The 21,692-nt window shown below is 35.1% G+C and overlaps 1 protein-coding gene across 3 annotated transcripts in view; it reads left to right on the forward strand.

The window, feature by feature from the left end:
* Positions 1 to 21,692, forward strand: part of PPP3R1 (protein phosphatase 3 regulatory subunit B, alpha) — a 131,021-nt gene that overhangs the window by 78,426 nt on the left and 30,903 nt on the right. For 2 of the 3 annotated variants that reach the window (XM_056813911.1, XM_056813912.1), the window contains one exon: positions 12,709 to 12,814. The exons of the other annotated variant lie outside the window; for it this stretch is intronic. In XM_056813911.1, the coding sequence (XP_056669889.1) occupies positions 12,709 to 12,814 (106 nt within the window). The remainder of the gene's footprint in view (positions 1 to 12,708; positions 12,815 to 21,692) is intronic. 3 annotated transcript variants of the gene reach the window in all.

The following is a 21,692-nucleotide window of genomic DNA, read 5'->3' on the forward strand; positions in this document are numbered from 1 at the left end:
TATTTTGTATTTTCATTGTGTTGTTGGGTCATTGTAATTTATTGTTTACTTTAGTATTTTGGTCTCCTTGGCCAATGAAGGAAATGTATACTCTTGGGGTGATTTCCTCAAAGGTGAGTCTTTGCTTGTAACTTGGCATGATAGCTTGGAGGAGTAACTGAGTGTAAGATACTACGTTAGATAATAAAGGGGGCAGATTAGATTGAGTCACACACATTAGACGGGTCTAGAGGTAAACCAGACTAGGGTTTTCAAAAAAATATTTTTGTAGAACTAAGATGTAAGAGTTTTTTGAACAGGAAATTTCTTTGGTTGTTCTGTAGATTGGATATGGGGAGATTATTCTTTCATTTAAAAATCTTATATATCTTAATAAGTGACTCAAGAAAAGACTAGGAAAATCAGAGTGAATGCTTCTTTTTGCACAATAAAACATCTTCAGAAACCTTATTTAACCAACTACTACTATTAAGAAGTTTCAACTTCACTGTTTCTCTGAAATTTATTTTCAGGTCATTTTAAGTAATGGCAGTCTGTGTTTGTTAATATTTTATTCTGCTGTTAATCCTGGTTTATACTACTGCTAATCCCTGCATCCATCTCCCCTGTCCTAGAGAAAAGTGTGAGACATATTTACTAATGTAGACATGTATAAAGGATCTTTTTCTGCCTTGATATTCCTATTAACAGTTGATAAAATTAAAAATTTACTAACGAACAACAAATATCTTGTAAATTTAAAGAATTTGAAGGTCCTATACCTGGAAGCCTGCCATATTGGCCCTATCTATTTGACTATAAAAAGTGAGGTTGTCTCTCTAAAACACACACAAAGATTAATTTCTACCTATGTATATCAGATTTAGGAACTGGAAAGAACTTCAGAGCCTAACCAATGCCTGAGCGGGAATTCTGTACCTATGCGTTATGGTTATCAATACAAAAATAAGCTCTGTATATATATTAGTTTGATGTAGTGATAATATCCAATAGGCACAGATCATTAAATCAGTAAGCAGTTATTTGGTAGCAATATGAGTTAACACAGTCTACTAATTGATTTTTGTCCAGCCTCTAACTAGATAATGAGGATCCCATGTGTGCCTGGAGCTTTGGAATAAATCTGTTACGAATCAAGATTTGAGTTCTTGGCTTTCTTTGTTACTTCATTTTTCACAAGGACTTTCTAACAAACTATCAAAGGAAATTCTGGGAAATGGCCAGTGAATATGAGTAATGGGATTAGGGAAAGAGGAGAATTACCATAGATAGGTAAGATAGTAGAAAAGTTGAAGTAGTTTAAGATGGAAATCTTGACTAAAATTACTTTAGTACTTTAGGGATTATTGTTATTTTATCAGTTTTATCTGGTCTTGCATATTATAGTGTCTCACTTAACTGCTGTCCTTGGGTAATGATGGGTTAACTTTACCCAAGTTTGATGCCAAAACCTTAATATTAGTTGGATGAAAAAAATTTCTATGATAATTACATACACTTCCATCTTCTTTGACCATTTATTTAATAATTTCAGTTGTTATAAGCATCAGTGACTTTAATGCCTTCAAGCTCTATTGAGTAATGGCAGCATAAAACCATTTAGAATTCAAATCTTTTATTTGTTCTGGCTATTCTGTTACTGCCAGAACTGTGATTTCCCCATGGTGCCTCTGACAAGAGCTATTCCCTTCTGGATTGGGAAATCAGGTAGCTTAAGCATTCTCAGTTTTTTTAATGCGTTTTGAATCAGTCAACTAGCATTGATTAAGCCCCTATATGTGCCAGGTACTATATTAAATGGGGGATATATAGAAAGGCCAAAAAACAAAAACAAACCATAGTTTGTTGAGCCATTCCCCAATTGATGAATTCCCCCTTGATTATTTCTAGGTCTTTTCCACCACAAAGAGAGCTGCTATAAATATTTTTGGATATAAAGGAAATGACCCAGTATTGATATTGCTCTGTTTCCAGGCTCTCCAAAATGGTTGGATCTATTCACAGTTCCATGAACAGTCTATTAGTGGCCCCACCTTTCCATATCCCCTCCAACATTTGTCTCTTAAGCCAATCTAATGAGTGAGAGGATACCTCAGAATTGTTTTGATTTGCATTTCCCTAAACACTAGTGATTTAGAGCATTTTTTCAGGTACTTAAACATGACTTTTATTTCTTCATCCTAGATCTAGCTGTCCATATATTTTGCCTATTTGTCAATTGGAGGATGGCTCTTACTCTTGTATATTTGACAAAGTTCTTTATATATTTTAGATATGAGACCTCTGCCTGAGAAACTATGAAATTTTTTTCCACCAATTTTCTCCTTTCCTTCTAATCTTGGCAACATTTGTTTTGTTTCTACAAAAATTTTCAGTTTAATGTACTCAAAATTATTCGTTTTATATCTTGCAATACTCTTCATCTCTTGTTTACTCATAAATTCCTCTTCCATCCATAAATAGTAAAGGTAATATGTTCCCTGTTCTTCTAATATGCTTAAGATATCTCCTTTTATGTCTAGATCATGTATCCATTTTGATCTTATCTTAGTGAAAGGTGGTATTGGTCTATACTAATTTCTGCCAAACTATTTTCTAGTTGTCCCAACAGTTTTTGCCAAAATTGTAATTTTTATATAGATCCCAGTGTCCTAGGATCTATATTTTTGTCAAATATAAAGTTACTATAATCTTTTACTACTGTTTGTTGTATGTTTTTTCTTATCTCAGGTTTTGAACTAATACAGGGCCTCACCAGCAAGTATTTTATTTTGAAGTGAGAATGACATGACTTTACTGACAGATGAATATTTCATGGAAAGAGCTTTGGATTTGGAGTCAGAAGACTTTCATTGACCAATAAAGTTTACTAATACCTTCCTACTCCTTTAATAAGAATCTCAATTTTTTCTTATGGGGGGGTGGGTCAATTTTTGACATTGGAAATATTAAAAGATCATCAACTAATTGCAAGATAGTTTTCCTTCCTTCTACCCTACCTCCCATATTGCTCCTCATATTCCTCAGAGTATTCTGTCTGACCTTCCTGTGCACTTACCTCAGTTATTTGTGCACATTTCTTTCTCCCCTATTAGTTTCCATTTAGCCAGCATTTAAATGCCCATCCTACAATAGGATCTTGGAATACAAAATAAAAATGAAAGTCTCTGCCTTCAAAGTGTTTACATTCTACTAGAGACATTTAATGTATACCCAGAGTTAATATGAGATAGTTTGAGGAGAGATAATAACAATGGCTAATGTTAATATGGTCCTTTAAGGTTTACAATTGTTTCTCATATTTTCATTTGACTTTCAGAGCAACTTTTTTTTTAAACCCATACCTTCTCTTAGACTCAATAATAGGTGTTGGTTCTAAGGCAGAAGAGTGGTAAGGACTAAGCAATGGGGATTAAGTGACTTGCCCAGGGTCACACAGCTGGGAAGGGTCTTGAAGCCAGATTTGAACACAGTACCTCCTTCTCTAGGCCTGGCACTCAATCCTCAACCCAGCTGCCCCTGAGCAACTCTTTTTAATTATTATGACCTTCATCTTCTTGAGGAAACTGAGGCTCAACAGGTTCAGGTGATTGACTGGTTCCATAAGTATGGTGTCTGATGTAAAATTCTAACCCAATTCTTCCTGATCACAAGTCCAGCATTCTGTCTTTATTACTATATTGCCAAAGAGCATTTAAAATTAGGAGGAATCACAGAAGGTGAGTAGGTGTTACCTAAGCTGAGCCTTTGAAGAAGGGGCAGAGATGAGAATGACATATTCCAGGCATTGGAATCAACCTGTACCAATACACAAAAGTGGACTTCTGATCAAGAACCCTCTTACTCTAGCAAAAACTGGAATTTGCATCAGACTAAATAATGATTAAGATTCCTATAGGCAGTAATATAAGATTCTTTCAGAGACAGCAAGAGCAGAGGACATCCCCAAGAAAACCCTAGGGTGGTCCAAAACCCACAGCAGGTAGGGACCTTGGAAGCCACCAAGAGTAGCAGTGGCCAGTGTCTTTTTTGTATTGCCTATAAGCTCTGAGGTCCTGAGATACTCTAAAGGACCTTGAATATTCAATACTGAATTTTTTAGGTCTAGGGGAGGGGTGGGACCTAACCCTGGCAGGTAAAGGTAGGTACAGGAATCCATGTGACCCAGGCTAAGACCAAGCACTGCCACCACCCCATCCAGAAGCATGGGATGAACCTGGCCCTAGCAATAAAGCCACAATTTAGGAAATTTAGGAGAGGTAAGAAAAACAAAGAAAACATTCACCAGAATAAAAAACTTTTGTGGATCAATGATGCCCAGAAATCTAGCCTAGAAGAAAAGACCTGGGTAACAATAACATACAGAAACTCAAAGGTAACAATAGATTTTCCTCAAGGACTATGTAAACACCTAAAAATAAATGAAATGAATTTTTTTTTAATGAAGTAAAAGCACTTGAGGAAAGAATTAGAAAAATAAAAATCTTAGACCAGGAAGTGGTAAATTTTTGTTTAAATAACAAACTCCCTGGAAATTAGAATAGATTGAACAAATCAATAACTTCATAAGAGACCCAGAAATATTAGAACCAAATAGAAGATTGGAAAATGTAGGAGAAGATATAAGATATTGAATATCAAAAACAAGTGATCTGGAAAACATTTCAAAGAGAGAGAATTTAAGAATTAATGGATTTCCTAAAAGCTTTAATAAAGCTACCCCCTGTATTTCAAAATAATAAATAAAAATTGACCATATCTTTTTAGAATAAGAAGATAAAGTCCACAAATCACCTCCTGAAAGAATTCCCCCCCAAAAATATGTATATGTGTGTGTGTGTGTATATATGTGTGTGTGTATATATATATATATATATATATATATATATATATATATATATATATATATATCCAGGAATATTAGCCAAAATTGAGTTTCCATAATTTCAAACAAAAACCAAGTACCAAGGAACTTTGGTCAGGAATACGCAGCACCTGGTAGTAGTAGCACCTTATATAACCAAGTGAAGATTATGGAATCCAATATTCCTAAGGGCAAAAGAATATAAGAATATAGACCTAAAACCAAATATCACAAAACTGATAAATCCTCTAGGAATGACCCTTTAATAGACTTGTAAACATTTCTGATGAGAAGACCAGGATTGAGTGGTAACTTGAAAATACAAACACAAGAGTTCAGGGAAATCTAGAAAGGTAAATTTATGGGTACAATTAGAGGGAGCTATATGATGCAGTTTTAACTTTTTAATGAGGGGAGAAGAAATATCCCCATATAACCTTAATGTCTGCAAAGAATAGTGAGGTAGTTATTGTGAACAACAGAGCACCATTGGGTATTGGTTTGATTCTGGGGGCTTGAAGGGGGGGGGAGAAGGGAAGGGAAATGGAAAAAGAATGGGGCAGAACGTGTTAATTTTTTGCTTGAGCTAAGAAGAGTATATGAACGTGGGAGGAAGGAACAGAATATTTCTCACAGTTTGGTGTAGAAATATTCTCAAACAAGCAAGTGAAGATTGGGGGTGAGGGAAAGCAATTTGGGGAAATGTTACCGTCTGGCTGAAAGGGAAAGTACTGAAAGAAAGGATGGTATTGAGTGAACCTAAAAAGGTAGATTAGAACCAGGTTTTTGGAAGACCTTAAATGCCAAACTGAAGAATTTTTATTTTAATCTAGAGTTATCGAATCATCTGCAGCAATCTTAAGAAATAGCCATTGAGTTTAGCAATTAAAGGATCTTAGCATCTGAGAGAGCACTGAGGCCAAAGGATAATAAATATTAAATGGATAATAAGAGAGTATTGATGACTTTCTAGGAGTTTGGTTGTAAAAGGGAGAAGAAATATGTATACTAATTTGAATGAATGTCAATCAAATGAAAGTTTTTTCAAAGATAAGGAAAACCTAACAAGCAGCACTGGGCAATAGATTGACCGATCAGTGGAAGAATTAGGATGGATTGCAGAGTGCAAGTGGATACCTCTTTGAGATTGCAGCACAGGAACGAATATGTTCTCTAAGAGCAAGGTCTGTATTGTATATATCTTTGTACACCTAATGCTTTGGAACCAGACTCCTAATTTTTTATACTGAACAAATGAATTAAGAACTAGTATTCTGCTTATGTAATCTCTTCATGTTCTCGGAACTAAGAAACACACTCTTAAAGAACTGAGATGGAAATGGATTATAGAGATCCCTTCGCAAATAGTGTTAGAAAGGGAAAACAATAGCACAGTTGATTGTAAATCTTAACACTTTAGGGCAAACAAGGCCCCCAGTAAGCATGAGAGCTTTTTTATACTGGTTTGCCTCTAAAATGACCTCTATAAAATATGTTTCATTAGGATTTTTTTTTCTTTTCCTCATTACCCACTTCCCCTTCCACAATACCCACTTTTAACCTTAAAAGCATTATCGAGCAAAACATTTTCATATTGTCCGTGTTCAAAAATGTGTGTTTCTTTCTATATGTTAGTCCATCTTCTGTCTCCTAGCCTTATTATTATCAGACCTCTATCCTGGTTTATCAGAGTTCTTAAGTTTTGCAAAATTATTAATTTTCATAATGTTGATGTTAACTATAAATTATCTTCTAGATCGGTATACTTTACGATGATCAGTTCATACAAATCTTCCTTGGTTTCTCTGACGGTCTTTCTAGATTTCTTATGGTACAATAGTATTTCATTCCATTTATGTACTATAATTTGCCCAACCATTCTCAAATTGATGGGTGTACTCCTATAATTTCTAGTTCTTTGCCACCACATAAAAAGCTACTGGAAGGGGTGGGGGGGCAGCACCGTTTCTTAGTGGATTGAGAGCCAGGCCTAGTGATGGGAAGTCCTGGGTTCACATGTGACCTCAGGTATTTCCTATCAGTGTGGACCTGGGCAAGTCACTTGGGGTTACCCCATTGCCTAGCCCTTACCACTCTTCTGTCTTGGAGCCAATACATGGTATTGATTCTATGACAGAAGGTAAGAGTTTCAAAATAAAAAAAAAAAGCTACTATACATATTTTGGTACATATAGGATCTTTTTCTATTTAATTTCTTTGCCAAGTAAGTGGCACTGCTAAATCAAAAGATAGGCACGGTTTAGTGAATTTTTGGCATGGACTTCAGAGCTCCACCACGCCAGTTTTCCTGCCACCCTTCTAGTATTTGTCATTTTTCTTTCTTTCCTTTTTTTGGGTCAGCTTTGCTAATCGGATGGGAATAAAGTAGGCCTCAGTTTCTCTCATTAGTGATTTTGAGGATTTTTTTATGGCTATGGAAAGCTTGGATTTCTTGACGAGTACCATCAGGACTTTTAAAAAGATTCTTTTATCGCTTATACTTTATTTTTTCCTAAGAAAAGCAAAGGGGAAGATTGGGGTCGAGATTATCCTATTCTTCAACAATCACAAATTTATAGAATTTATAGAATACAAGGATCTTTAGGAATCATCTTATTTTATAGAAACAGGTCTAGCCCAAAATGGGGAAATAGCCGTTCAAATCAATAAACAGCAAATTACTAGCAAATCTTAGAACCTGTTAATAAATTTTCCATTCTACCACACAATTGTCTCTGGCAGCCAAAAACCAATTAGAATCTCACAGCCCCTCTAATTCCAAAGAGCAAAGAATGTGTAACATATCTCACCAGACCAAATGATGGTGCCAGGTTCTAGCTTCTTAAGAAGGATCCTAGGGGACCTATTTAGAAAATTGCAAATCTTTTAAAAAACAGAAGGCTTGATATATATTTCAGTACAAGTTGACCAGTATAGAGAATTTAGTTTTTACTTAATGTGATCTAAATGTTCATTACTAGATTTTCTTAGAACCCAGCTGTGGTAGAAGTAAGCAGTATTTTCTAGAGCCCTGAGACCTAGATTGGATTAGTTTTTCTAATGCTCTACACAACTTTGGTATTCTTAAAAGATACTGAAACTGTCTTCAAGTCTTAGTAATTTGTTTATGGGACTTAAGACTCAGGTCATTGCTATAGTTTCCTGTTGGATTGGGGATGAAAAAGCCAGGCTTCTCTCAGGGATTCCAACCAGACACTAATGTGTCTAGAACATTGTAGACAGAAGAGAGCTTCATCCATTAACTCAGTTCTATCTTGCTAAAACATCCCTGTCATGGCCAAGTAAACCTTTTATTGACTTTCAGATAATCTGTGATTGTCATATTTCATTATAATCTTGAACCTACATTACCAGGCCAGCCAGTCTAATACACAGGCCTAGTACTTTCTGAATCCCAAATTGGTACTCATCCAGTCTGAATCTTGCCCTCTCTGTAGAGGCTAACTCAGTAACATTCTTCTCAGCTAGTAGCTTTAAATCACCATCTTGTCTGTTTTAATTTTCCCCTAAATTTCTTCCCACTTGAAGCTTTGTTTTTCAAATAAATACTAATTGAATCTCACCCTTCCTAGTCATAGACTCTAAAGCAGTGTGATATAATGGAAAGAATCACAGTCTCAGAGCTGGAAAGGATTGTAAAGATGAGCCCAGCAATTCACAAAGTGTGGTATAAGAACCCTTGGAGATCCTTGATCTCTTAGGATATCCACAAAGTTAAATCTTAAAAACAAAACAAAACATTCTTCTATCTTAAAATCTGTATTAAGTATTGGTTCTAAGGCAGAGGAGCAGAAAGGATTAGGAAGTTGTGGTTAAGTGACTTTCCTGGAGTCCTACAGCTAGGAAGTGCCTGAGGTCATATTTGAACCCAGGTCCTTCTATCTTCAGACCTGGTTCTTTATCCACTGAGCCACCTAGCTACATATTTTCATAATAAGACACTTTTTTGCTTTTTTTTTACAATTTTATTCCTTCAAGAGAATATGATGAAGTTTAAGTCTTGAGTTAACACCTAGTTTGCAAAACTGATTTTTGCCATAACAAATTTATGAATTTACAGCTATGACTGTCCTTAATGCTTTGCTTGTATTCATCCAGTATCAGCACCAGCTAATCAAAGATCTTTTATGGGAATACTTGGTAACAAACACAAGAGTGCTAAAATATTCAAAATATTGAATAACTTTAGAATATCATGGTTTATTATGGAACAACCATGATTACCCTAGCGATGATGGTGCAAAAGCAATTTGCAATTTACATTTTCAAAGATGTAAAACTGCCACTTTTCTATCTAAATTTTTGTTTTGTAAAATATAATTTCCTCCAAATTGTGTTACTATATAATGAATTTGTTATTTATATTTTAAATGAACTGATATTTTTTAAACTCTTACTAATAATGTGATAAATATTAATAGATATAATCCACACAAGTCACTTTTTTTTTTTGGTGGGAGAACATGGGAGCTAACGCAACCCAAAGGATATAAGTAATTCCTTTTTTTAAAAGCCCGTATCTTCTGTAGTTTCAGTTTTAAGAGCAGGGTGGCAAGGGCTAGGCAATCAGGGTTAAATGGCATGTCCAGAGTCTGTTAGGATTAAAATCGGCATACTGTGGCAGGTAAAAATTATTTCCTCTGCTAGAAGTATTATATTTTATGAGGTTTATTAAAGGTTAAGAATTAAAGAAAATACAGAATAAGAAAGCACGTTTCTAGGCCCAGAGAGCCCATTCACAACCACTCACATCTTGCCTGCTAGGTAGAGAGCTGCCTGTGCTCTGAAGCAGAAGTAGGAAGAGAGCCCAGTAGGCTTTTATAGCCAGTTAAATAGAAATTTTGATCTCGCCCAAGTGAGGATCTCAGTGAGATTAGAAAGCATTCTGGAAAGTGGCCAAGGACTTCTGGGGATTGAAGTACAGGGTTCAAATCTCCATTTTTACATTTCCTCGTATGATCATTTGGGAAGAACAACTTCCCCAAAGGATCATGAAAACATAATCAATTAAAGATTACAATAATTGGAGGATGAGGAAAAAAAACCCAAAAAAACAAAACCAATAATTGCTGGACGCATTGACAAAAGGCCAGTTAGGGAGCAGTCCCCTTTGGTATGAAAGTATAGATACAAATAAATGTTCAGTCAACCACACCCAAAGTTCATTCTCAATCTTCTTGTGCAGCTTGTAGTCTGGAGGCTTCTTCATGGTGTCTTCTCCATCAGTTCAATTCCTGGATTCAGAGAGGTAGCATCTTTCTTTACCTAAAATTTTTCTTAAAAGGAATTTAAACTTTGCAATTTAAAATAATATTTTTACATTTCCCCATCTTGAGGGTGATTGAAAAACACAGGGATCACTTAGGAATGCATGGCTGAGTTATGAGGCATATGAATCAACTGGCAAGAGAAATTAAAAAGACATCAGAAAAATTCAAATTAAAAAAAAATTCTGAATGAAAATATAGACTATCAAAGTCTTATGTGTAAAAATTCTAAGTAAAGGAAAAATAAATCTATAATAGGTCTTTAAATCAGGGCCCAATAAAATGCTATCTAAGCAATGATACATTTACCCAGTCAGTAGCCGGGACTACAGAAAGTTTGCACACTATGAAAGATAGAAAAGGGACCAGATTATAGGAACCAGGTAGGAGCCAAGGTTTGGGATACTCGTCTGTAAGTATTTTCACGAAGAGTGTGGATACCCAAGGAAGGCCTATGCTGTAACAAATGTTAAACATAGCAACCTCGAGTCTTCACACTAGGTTCAAGACCTTTGTATTGGCTTGGAAGTGCATCAATCTGTCCTGGATTGGCTTATCTCTGGCCCTATGCAATGGCTCTTTTGTGTATATCTTGTCCTGGAATGAGACAGAATCATTAAGTAAAGTCCCATAATTTTTTTTTTAAACCCTTACCTTCCGTCTTGGAGTCAATACTGTGTATTGGCTCCAAGGCAGAAGAGTGGTAAGGGCTAGGCAATGGGGGTCAAGTGACTTGCCCAGGGTCACACAGCTAGTAAATGTCTGAGGTCAGATTTGAACCTAGGACCTCCCGTTTCTAGACCTGGCTCTCAGTCCACTGAGCTACCCAGCTGCCCCCTCCCCCCCCCCATAAAATTTTTAAATAATTAGTGGCATCATTTTTATAGTCTCAAGCTTTTGGGGCATGCATTGACATTCCTATTATAGCAAATGTATTTTAAACTTATATTACTGCTAAATCAAAAAGTTAAAGAAAATCTTAATACTGGTGACATGTGCTTCAAAAATAAAAAAAGGAGAGAAAAATAAAATAAAAACTTTAACAGTATATTGCACATGCAAGAAAAATATAATCAAAGAGTTTCAAAAATAAAAATGTAGCTTATAATCATTGACAACGCTGTGTCAGCTAAGAAAATATAGAATGCAAGGCTTTCTCACCAAAAATGAGATCCCTTTCCTCTTCATATCTGGCCATGATCCAATGTGAGTATGAGTAAATGAATGTTACAAGATTTCGTTTTTTTTCATAAAGAACAGTATTACAAATATGTAGATATCAGTATCTCCAAAATTCTCAGTAGCCCAGTTAATTACAAAAGCAAACAAACACACTATCATATTTTACATATGGCATTTTTAAAAGCCTATGAACTGATGGATATTTGTCACAAGTTTTTACAAACGTAGCAAATCATTCAACCTTGGTATTTAAACAAAGTAAAACTTATTTTGGGTAAAGAACATAATAAAAAAATCTAGATATCATTCTGGTGGAAGTACGGTAGTGAGCTGAAGAGTATAAATGTGAGATGCTCCTTTTTTGGAGGCTTTTTAGGGGTACAAATGCCTTGAGATTAACTGCCCAAATTCCATTCACATATTTAGAAATGTGGGGAGGCTGGGGTTATATAACTGTATTTCACTTCAGCTACTAGAATGGGCCTCACACCTCATGTTAGGGGCAGGCAAAAATGACCAGAGATTGTTAAGAAAATTCTAAAAATCATGTCTAAAAAAACCTTAAAATCAATTGAGATATTTAGCACATTAAATCCTCCAAAGGTTGTTATACAATTGTAACCAGTCTGATGTAGTCCATCTATCCTCTATGTGACAATTTATAAGTCAAAATTAGAAAGGCTGTTTTTAGATGTGGGTTTAATATTTGTTCAATATGGTTATAGGAGAAAAGCAACAGTACAGAATATAACAGTAGTTAAAACTCAGTACATTAAAATGATTCAGTGTAACATAATAATATTGAATGCAGTAATATATGAACGTAAAAATCACAAAGTTAAATCTTAAAGCAACCAGTAAATGCAATAGAATACAGAGACTTTTATAAAACGTTGGAGTCTGAAATGCCTTAAAAATATAACCTCCAGTTTCTTTAAAGTTCCTTGGGTTTTTATCCATTTAGATGCCTATTATCAGAAGGCAGATTGGTAATGGTTAAGCAATGGGGTTTAAGCGACCCATCTAGGGCCACACAGCTGGGAAGTCTCTGAGGCCAGATTTCAACTGAGGACCTCCCATCTCTAGGCTTGGCTCTCAGTCCACTGAGCCACCTAGCTGCCTCCCCAAAGTTAGCTAAAGAGTTGCAGGAAGCTGAATTTTTTTCCCCTGGCATCCAGGTGAAATCATTGAAATTACCAGAACAGTCAGAAGATATCCTTTTAAATAGCCCATTGCTTGTAAGTTCCTGTTTGGAAAAGTCTCTTTCTTCTCTCCCTTTCTTTCTCCTCTCCATTGATACCCTGCCCCCCAGTCCACATGGAGGCTAATCTTAGCCTAAGGGAAGATTACCCCCCTTTTTTTTTTCTTTACCAGTTGGTTTTCGATCCTGAAGAAATTGGGTCTGCTACCAGCAGCCTGGGTGATGAGCTGTCTGGGTCTGAGGCGCAGAAACAGGCAGGCAGAACGAACCGGGGGCCAGGTGAGCAGCAAACAGCAAACAGGTCTGGAGCAGAGGTGGGAACACAGGCAGGCAGGCAGAAGTAGCCGGCCGAGCCGAGCTATCTAATAGCTTGGCCATTCTAACCTTCTAACCTTGTATTCTTACTTTGGCTAGAGAAACGTGGCTTAAAAAAAAAAATTTCTAGGCAGTAGCTATTAAAGGCTGAACTAAAGATCAGTAAAGAAAAGAATCAGAAGATTGAGAGTATTTCGTTTTTCCGACATGGTAAGTCAAACTGTTAAGATTAAAATTGTCAAACTGTTGCAGTTAAAAATTAGTTTCTCTCTGCTAGAAGTATTATATTTTATGAGGTTTATTAAAGATTGAGAATTTAAGAAAATACAAGCAAGAAAGCACGTGCCTGGGAGGGCCGAATGGCCCATTCAATTTCACTTACATCATGAGAGACTCGTTTGCTTGGAAGCGGAAGTAGGAAGAGAACTCAGTAGGCGGAGAGCTCCTTTAAATAATAATTTGTGATCTCAAACTCGGGGAGATTAGAGAGAATTCTGGGAGCTAGCAAAAGGATTGAAGTCCAGGGTTCAAATCTCCATTTTTACAAGTCATACAGCTAGGAAGAGTTTGAGGTTACATATGAACCCAGGTCCTCCCAACTCCAGCAAAGTAATTCCTTCTTAAGAAGGTAGATCTTGACACAGTTGGTCATTAGGTCTGGTGAGATATGTTACAAATTCCTTGTCCTTGGGAATTTTAAGAGAGACTCTGAGAGATTCTAATTGCCTTTGTCTGCCACAGGGTCTTAGCAGAAAATGTATGAATTGGTGAGTGACTTAGATTGTTCTTTGAGATTTTCTAGAAATTTGCTGTTTGTCCATTTGTGCAAGTTATTCTACCTATTTTGGGTCTGTTTGTGTAAAATGATATGATTTCTAAAGTCCCATGCAGATAAAAAAAATTTAGGATGTTTTGAGAACCATTGTTTTAGATTAACCTATCCCTAAACACTAAATTCTACTACAACATTTCCACAGCTGATAAATCAGCCTTGGCTTGAAAATCCACAATGAGGGGGAATATTCATCATCTCCCAAGGCTGCCCCACTCTACTTTGGTATATTGCCAGTAGTTGAGGAGTGTTTTCCTTACATTAAGCCTAAAATTGCTTCTTTTCAATTCAGAGGTAGATATAAAATGAGAAGGAGCCTTACCAGTCTTCTAGAGTAGCCACTTTATTTTACAAATGAAACTGAGGTCCGTAGTGATAAATAAACTTGCCAGAGATCACACATAAAGTGGTAAGATCAAATCGGGTTCCCTGGCTCCAGGTACGCTATGCTTCCACTATACTTAAAAGTCCCACATTTTTTTTTTAGCTCTACCCTGAAAGTCCGAGCATAAGAAGATAAACCTTCCTTCCACATCAGAATCCTTCAAGCATAGGATACATATCATGTCTTCTCCAAGTTATCTTTTTGCTTGAACATCCCCAGTTAATTTAACTGATTCTTATTTGGTTATCAACTCCAGTCTCTTTCCATATTGTTAGTGTGCTTTCTAAAATATATCACCTAGACTTATGTTAAGCTCACCAAAAAATCTTTTCTTTTTTAAAGTAAATGTATATTGACCCATCTTACCCCCATCTTAATACTTACTTTTTAATGCAAGTGTAAACTTTTTATTTATCCATATTTAATATCTTCTTATATTTGCCTTTGTAGCACTCTCATTTAACTTTTGTGTCAACACCTACACATTTTATTAGTCACAGGTCCAAGAAGGTTGAGTTTGAATCTCAGTTCTTTTTGCCTTTCTGAACTTGCTCAGGCAAGTAATTTCATTTCTCTGGGCCCAAAGCTTAAGATCCACCTCATAATTTTTATGTCTATCTTGGGATTTTGTTGAATTTAATGTCAATTTTTTTTTGATATAGTGAAATCTTGAAATTTTGAAAAATAATTAACTATCTTTTCATTATTCTAATAAGAATCCCATAATGACATAGGTCAAATAAAATATTCTCTAAGACATTTCCAACAAAAATGTTGCCTATTTTGATTACATCTAATATTTGTTTATTTGTTTTTAATCCTTACCTTCTGTCTTAGAATCAATACTTATTGGTTCGAAAGCAAAAAGAATGATAAAACTTAGGTAATTGGGGTTAAGTGACTTGCTCAGGGTCACACAGCAAGGAGGTGTCTTAAGACCAGATTGGACCCCAGGATTTCCTATCTCTAGGCTTTGTTGTCAATCCCCTGAGCCATCTAGCTGCCCCCCATATCTGATATTTACTAAGAAGACTTCAGAGCCAAGATAAGGTTTGACATATTTTAACTGAACTTTTTACTTTCCCTACTTTCCTTCTTTGTACACAAACAACTAGCAGTTTCTCCTACATCTTTGGCAAAAACATAAAAATCTGGTCCCTGATAAAAGAATAGATATCTGAGTGGGGCATGCTCTTTTAGGGTTATACAGTAGTGCACATTTTCAACTTAATTTTAAAAAATGTGGTTGGTAAGTTGACATAATTCTTGGGACTAAAATTTTTTTTATGTTCTTGAAGATTCTTCTGAAGTTACTTCAGTAGGTTTTTATTGCTGAATATATAATGCATTGCTACTAACAAGTGTATGGTTTTAGCCTCAGTACTGTACAATTTCAATCGTTATAACTTTTTTAAATGGCTTACACTTAAACCCAACACTTTAAAAAGAAATTATCTGTATATCTGTAGTTCCCCCTAATAAAAAGATAAATTCCTTGAGGGCAAGACTGTTTTACCTTTTTTTTAGTCTGGCACATAATAGGAAATAAATGCTTATTTAGTTGATTTTATTTTTAAAGGAAAATTTACCAAACCAGTAAAACCTATTTTTGTTGCACATATTTTAATAGTATTTTTTTAGCCTTCATAGGAAGCTTATATGATTAAGTCTGCTTAATTCATATGTAAATACGTTTTTTGAAGTGCTTAAAAATTCATTCATTTCATATTCTGAGTTACCTTCCCCTTCCTTTTTTATACAACTATCTGTGGAAGGTCAGTAGCAAAAAATAAAGAAAGCAAACTCTCGGTTTTTTATCATTTTACCAATTAAAGTCAGTCATACTGTAATTTGCTGTTATTGATGCATTCACATACTATTAGCTCAAAAAAATAAGATAATCTATAAATCAAAGTAAGAATTCTCTTCAGAATAGTTTAGACCTAGTAGGCACTTAATAAATGCTTGTTGACTGTTAATTTTTTTTTATGTCATTAACCATAATACCTGTTCTTTTTTAAGGTTGCATAGTGTGATGGAAAGAGCAATTGGATTAGGGACATTAGGTTCTTTCCTTCCCCTCTTTTGAAAGATTGAGTCTCTCTATATTGTCCAAGCTGTAAGTAGAGGGAGTTTTAATGAATAGGATCTCACTGATCAGCACAGTAGTTCTGATTTCCTTTTTCTACCTGGACCAGTAGTTTGCCCCTTACAGGCAACCTGATGGCCTACCTCACACCACCTCACCATATCAGTGTGAAACTTGGTGCGGACATCCAAACAAATAGCCTACTGTAAGTCAGAACTCCTGAGAGCAAGAGATCCACCATCCTGTCTCCCACATATTTGGGATTACTGGTTTTTGGCCCCATAACCTGCATGAGATTGGGTTCTAATCCTAAATCCTCCTACTTATTCATGATATGTCTTTGGAAAAAGATGTCTCAGTTTTTTCATCCTTAAACTGATAGATCAGAACAGGTGATCTCCTGGCTTTTTTATAATCATGTTGTATTACCCCTTGTATGGTAAAAATTTGTATGTCTGTTATTTTTATTTTAGAGTTTCAAAATGTTGAATATTTTACCTTTCCCAAAGTATCATCAAGACTAGCTTAGTAGGTGATAGGAAATATTTTAATTCTTAGGGTTGTTTTTTGTTTGTTTTTTAAGGAAACATTTCTCAAGAATTCAGGATAGTATTTTGTTTGCTCTTATTTTGGATGTGTCCTCAAGTACCTAAAGACCACAGACAAAGTATATGGCAACAAGGCCTTTTAGTTTAATAACTGGGGTTTTTTGTTGTTGTTTTTGTTAACTTAAGATTTGCTTTTTTTCATATTTTGTATGATATATAAAGTTTACTTTCGTTTCTGAGACTTTGGGCAATCTTGTATTTTTTGGTATGCTTTTATTTTTTGGATCATTTTTGATGGAGGTTCTCAAATTGTTGGTTCTTCGCCCCCTAGTGGCTCTAAGGCTGCAGGTTTTGTTTTTTACCCCCAGAAGCTTTATCAAGTAATGTTAAAGAGCATTGGATTGGATTCTTATCCCAAATCTACCAATTACTATTTGTGTTACCTAAGATAAAGAATTTTTTTTTTGCCCCATGGCATTTTTTTATCTTGAGAAAATTTTATTTAATTAATTACTTTAGAATATTTTTCCATGGTTACAAGATTCATGTTCTTTCCCTCCCTTCCATCAACCCCCTCCCATAGCCAACATGTAAAACCACTGGGTTTTACATGTGTCATTGATCAAGACCTATTTTTATATTGTTGATGTTTGCTCTAGGGTAATCATTTAGAGACTATATCCCCAATCATATCCCCATTGAACCATGTGATGAAGCAATTGTCTTTCTTCTGTGTTTCTACTCCCATATTCTAAGATAAATAATTTTGCTCTCCCAAGGCCTGTATTTCTGTATCTATAAAGGAAGTATTTAGAACTTAGATAATCTCTGATGCTTCTAAAATATTATGACTATGTTTCAAGCTCTAAAATGTTATGATATCAAACTTATTTAAAATTTTTTTTAATTATTAGAGTTCATATTTTCAGCCTTACTGATGGCTTTGTTGGTAATAGAGGACATCTGAATTGAGCATAATAAAATGTTTCTTGTGATGGCCATAGAGTTCATGTTTAGGGAAAATAAAATGGACCACAGTACTTTTTCTCCAAATATGTGCATGTTAGTTGTCATATAGTTTTCAAAGCACCTTTCATAATTCCCATTTGAGCCTCATATAAATCCTATGAGTGAGGATAAGGAAATTATGAACAAAGTCAGTATAGCTAGAATAAGAAGGAACATTGTTGACTGGGGATAAGGAGTAATTTTTGCACTGGATTTCTTTCATAAGGATTTGATCACCAAGATAATACAGGAAATTCATATGTACTATATTTGGGAAATTAAAATACCTACTTACATACATGCCAAGAGCCATTCCTTAATAGATAAGTACTCAAAGAACATAAATAAGAATTCTCAAAAACCTGATACCCATTAATGACTATATGAAAGATTATACCCTAAAATAAGTGAAGTACAAATTTCTAAAATTAAGATTTTACCTTACACCTACAAAATTGACTTATGATAAAAGTTGGAAATCAATAGATAAAAGCATTTATTAATGTCTTAACTAGGCTCTATGCAAGTACAAAGAATGAGACATTCCTTACTTTTGAGTTTACGTATATAATAGAAGAGATCCAGTGATTTAAAAACAAAGAAAGAAATGTGAAATTCAGAGGAACATGTGTTTTTGAAAAATTTTTCTCTCCACTAGGTTTATTTTGGAGGGGAGGGGAGAATTAAAGAAATTTAGCTTCTCTCCTAATGTTTACATACTTCTATAATAATACTTAAGATTATTGATTCTTAAAGCTCAGGACAAAAATATTGAATTAAGAGACATCTGACTTTGGGCAGGCCCCTTAACTTCCTTGAACTTCTTTGTTTCACCTATAATATATGATGATTTTACACCTGCCTGAAGTCAGGGAAGTAGGACAGATACTAGCTATAATGGTAACCAGAAAAATTTTCAGCAGGGCAAAAATAAATAAGGAAAGTGTACATTTAACACTGAGGGTAGTCTGACCACAAGAACCCAGGGAAGAGGGAAGAGGGAGGAGGGGGGTGCTTGAAGAGTATTTTGAGGTGAGGCCCTGGGATACTGGTTTTCCTGGCTAATAAATCCAGAGTAGTCCTTGCACCTTTTCCTCTTACTTTTTATAAAATATATGAGTCTTGCTTTCTCCCTCACCTAGAGAGACTCGGCATTCTCTTCAAATACTATATTAATCTAGTGATGATTGACTTTTTTAAGCATTCTTCTCTCTCGTTGGATATTCATGATACTGCTGTCAAACAAACTACCTGTTTGGCTAGTCCTTCTTAGTATCTTTGCTGGCCTTACCCCTAAGTTAGTGCCCTGAAAAAGCTATGTCATAGGCATTTATCTTTTTTACCTAACAACTTCTTTTTTGGTGATCTCATAAATTCCCATCTTTTAATTATGTTTATGCAAATTATTTCCAGTTCCACACATCTCATCTTAGTCTCTTTTCTGATCTGTAACCCCATGTTATGAACTGCTCATTAGATATTTACAACTGGATATCCTGTAAGTATCTTAAAATTCAGTAGAACTTAATGTTTTTAACCAATGTCTGCGCCCCCCCCCACCCCGAGGGCCACCATCCTTCTAAGCATCCAGATTTGCAACTTTGGAATCAAATCAGTAAACCTTTATTAAGTGCTTTCTGTGTTATAGTAAGTACTGCAGATAAGACAGATCAGAATTGAAAAACCAGACTCTCAAGGACATTCCCGTAGGGGACAAGAGTTTTAGTTGACTAATTAGTCTTCCTTTCCCCCTTTCAACTGCTGTCTTGTCTATACTTCCTCAACTACATCTCCCACAAGTTTCTTCTCTTTAATCATATAACTATTACTCTAATTTAAACCTTCATCTCTCTTCCATATTGCTTTAGTCTGTCCCCTGTTAAATCAGTTTTCCATAAGGCTGCCCAATGGATATTCCTAAAATACAGGTTTGACCTTGTCATCTGTACTTTAAATTCTTCAGTGGTTCCTGATTGCCCCATCTCTTTTATTTATTTTTCTCAGTCTGGCCATCACCTACCTTTCAAGTCCTCTTTCATATTACTTCAAATTCGTTATTCCAGTCAAACTGGTCTACCAGTTCTCCATACATTATTTTTCATCTACTTCTATGCCAGTGCTCCTATGTCTGGAATAAACACTCCTTGCTTATATTTTGTTGATTCCCTTGCTCCTTCAAAACACATCTCACGTCCCCAGCCTTTCTTCTGGAGACTAATCCAGACTTCCTGTCCATCCCAGTTATTATTTCTCTTCTTCTTGATATTTTTGTATTTACTTATTTATGAGTGTGTCTTTTATCACTTATAGAATGGAAATTCCTTGAGGACAGATTAATTTTTGTTTCTGAATTCACAGTCATTAGCACAATCTCTTGCATATACTAGACACTTAACAAATGATGGTTGACTTGAATTCATCTTATATGTTATGTTTACTTATATTAATATTGATGCTACATTATACAAATAAATTATACCATTTTAAAATAATTTAGCACAGTGCCTGGCATATAGTAGGTGCTATATAAATACTGTTGTCATTATTAAATTACATATTCAAATCTCTGAAAGTATTAGTATTTTCATTGACTTTATAGCTTGACCATTTTCTCTCTCTTTCTCCCTCTCCCTCCCTCCCTTCCCCATACCTTCTGTCTTAGAATCCATGCTGTCTATTGTTTCTAAGGCAGAAGAACAGTAAGGACAGGGCAGTGGAGGTTAAGTGATTTGCCCAAGGTCACACAGCTATGAAGTGTCTGAGGCCAATTTTTTGAACACTAGAGCACCCATCCTTAGACCTGGCTCAAGCAACTGAGCCACTTAGCTGCCCTCTTCCCTTAGTTTTTTAATTTTCTAGGTGGTCTGTGACCAACTCATCAGCAAATTAGTAATAACAGCTACATATTATGCTATTCTTAATAAAAAGTAATAACTTTAATACAGATTGCTAAATTCTTTGTATGCATCATCTTATTAGTATCTTACAAATAACCCTGCGAGTTAAGTGCTTGTATATCCCCTCTTTACAAATGAAGGAACAGCCTGAGAAAGGATAAGTGATTTTGCCAGGATCACACAATTAATAAGTGAGGGAGGATATAGACTCTTTTCTCTGCCTCCCACTAAACTAACTATGCTGCCCCCTGGAAGAGTAAATTCATCTTTATGCACTTATTTCTTTTTCATCCTTCCTGCCCAGAACTTAGATATGTGTTGACAGTCTGTTACTAGAGGAGTCTTTGAAGAGAAAAGATAACTTATTTTAACATTTTCCTTTTACTTTTCAGTCTCCTCCTGATTGGTTGTAATGATTTTTATAACAGACTAGAAGCTAATGTGGATTTTTAAGCCTTTCAGAACTCTGGACCTATTTTTGATACACTCACTAAAATTAAATAGGCATTAGTTTGAACTATCATTTTAAAAAATCATTCTCTTCATCTTACAAAATGTGGAAAGAACAACATGGTTTCCATTTGGCAGAACATACATAAAAACAGTATCTCTGAGTCAGAAGATGAGTCAAGAAGGGTGAGGTTTGTTTTTTCTTTTCCATCTGTTTTAAGGAAAGGAGTCCTAAGTAGTAGGAAAACTTGAGTGAAAGGTTGTTCCAGAGAGGTGGTTATCAATTTCTCTGCATTTAACCAAATGGTGTATAAACTTAGGAACTTTCCCTTTTCAAAATATAATTGTCACATACATAAAACCATCTATACAGATAATTTTACCTATTCATTGAAATAATATTACCATTTTAACACATCTTAAGTAATAAAATAATATAGCTTGCAGCCATTATTCAGTTTTAAAATAATTTTGTTATATTTTATTTTAAAATCATCATATGATTACTGCCTCATTTTTTTAGCATATGGTTTTCTCAAAGCTACCAAAAGACAAATCTATTAAATCTTGTTTGTTATTCTCATTTGTCTCATTTCTCAATAAAAACAACTCTGAGGTACCACCTCACACCTA

The sequence above is a fragment of the Monodelphis domestica genome, chromosome 1 (genome assembly GCF_027887165.1).
Source record: "Monodelphis domestica isolate mMonDom1 chromosome 1, mMonDom1.pri, whole genome shotgun sequence".
NCBI lineage: Eukaryota > Metazoa > Chordata > Mammalia > Didelphimorphia > Didelphidae > Monodelphis > Monodelphis domestica.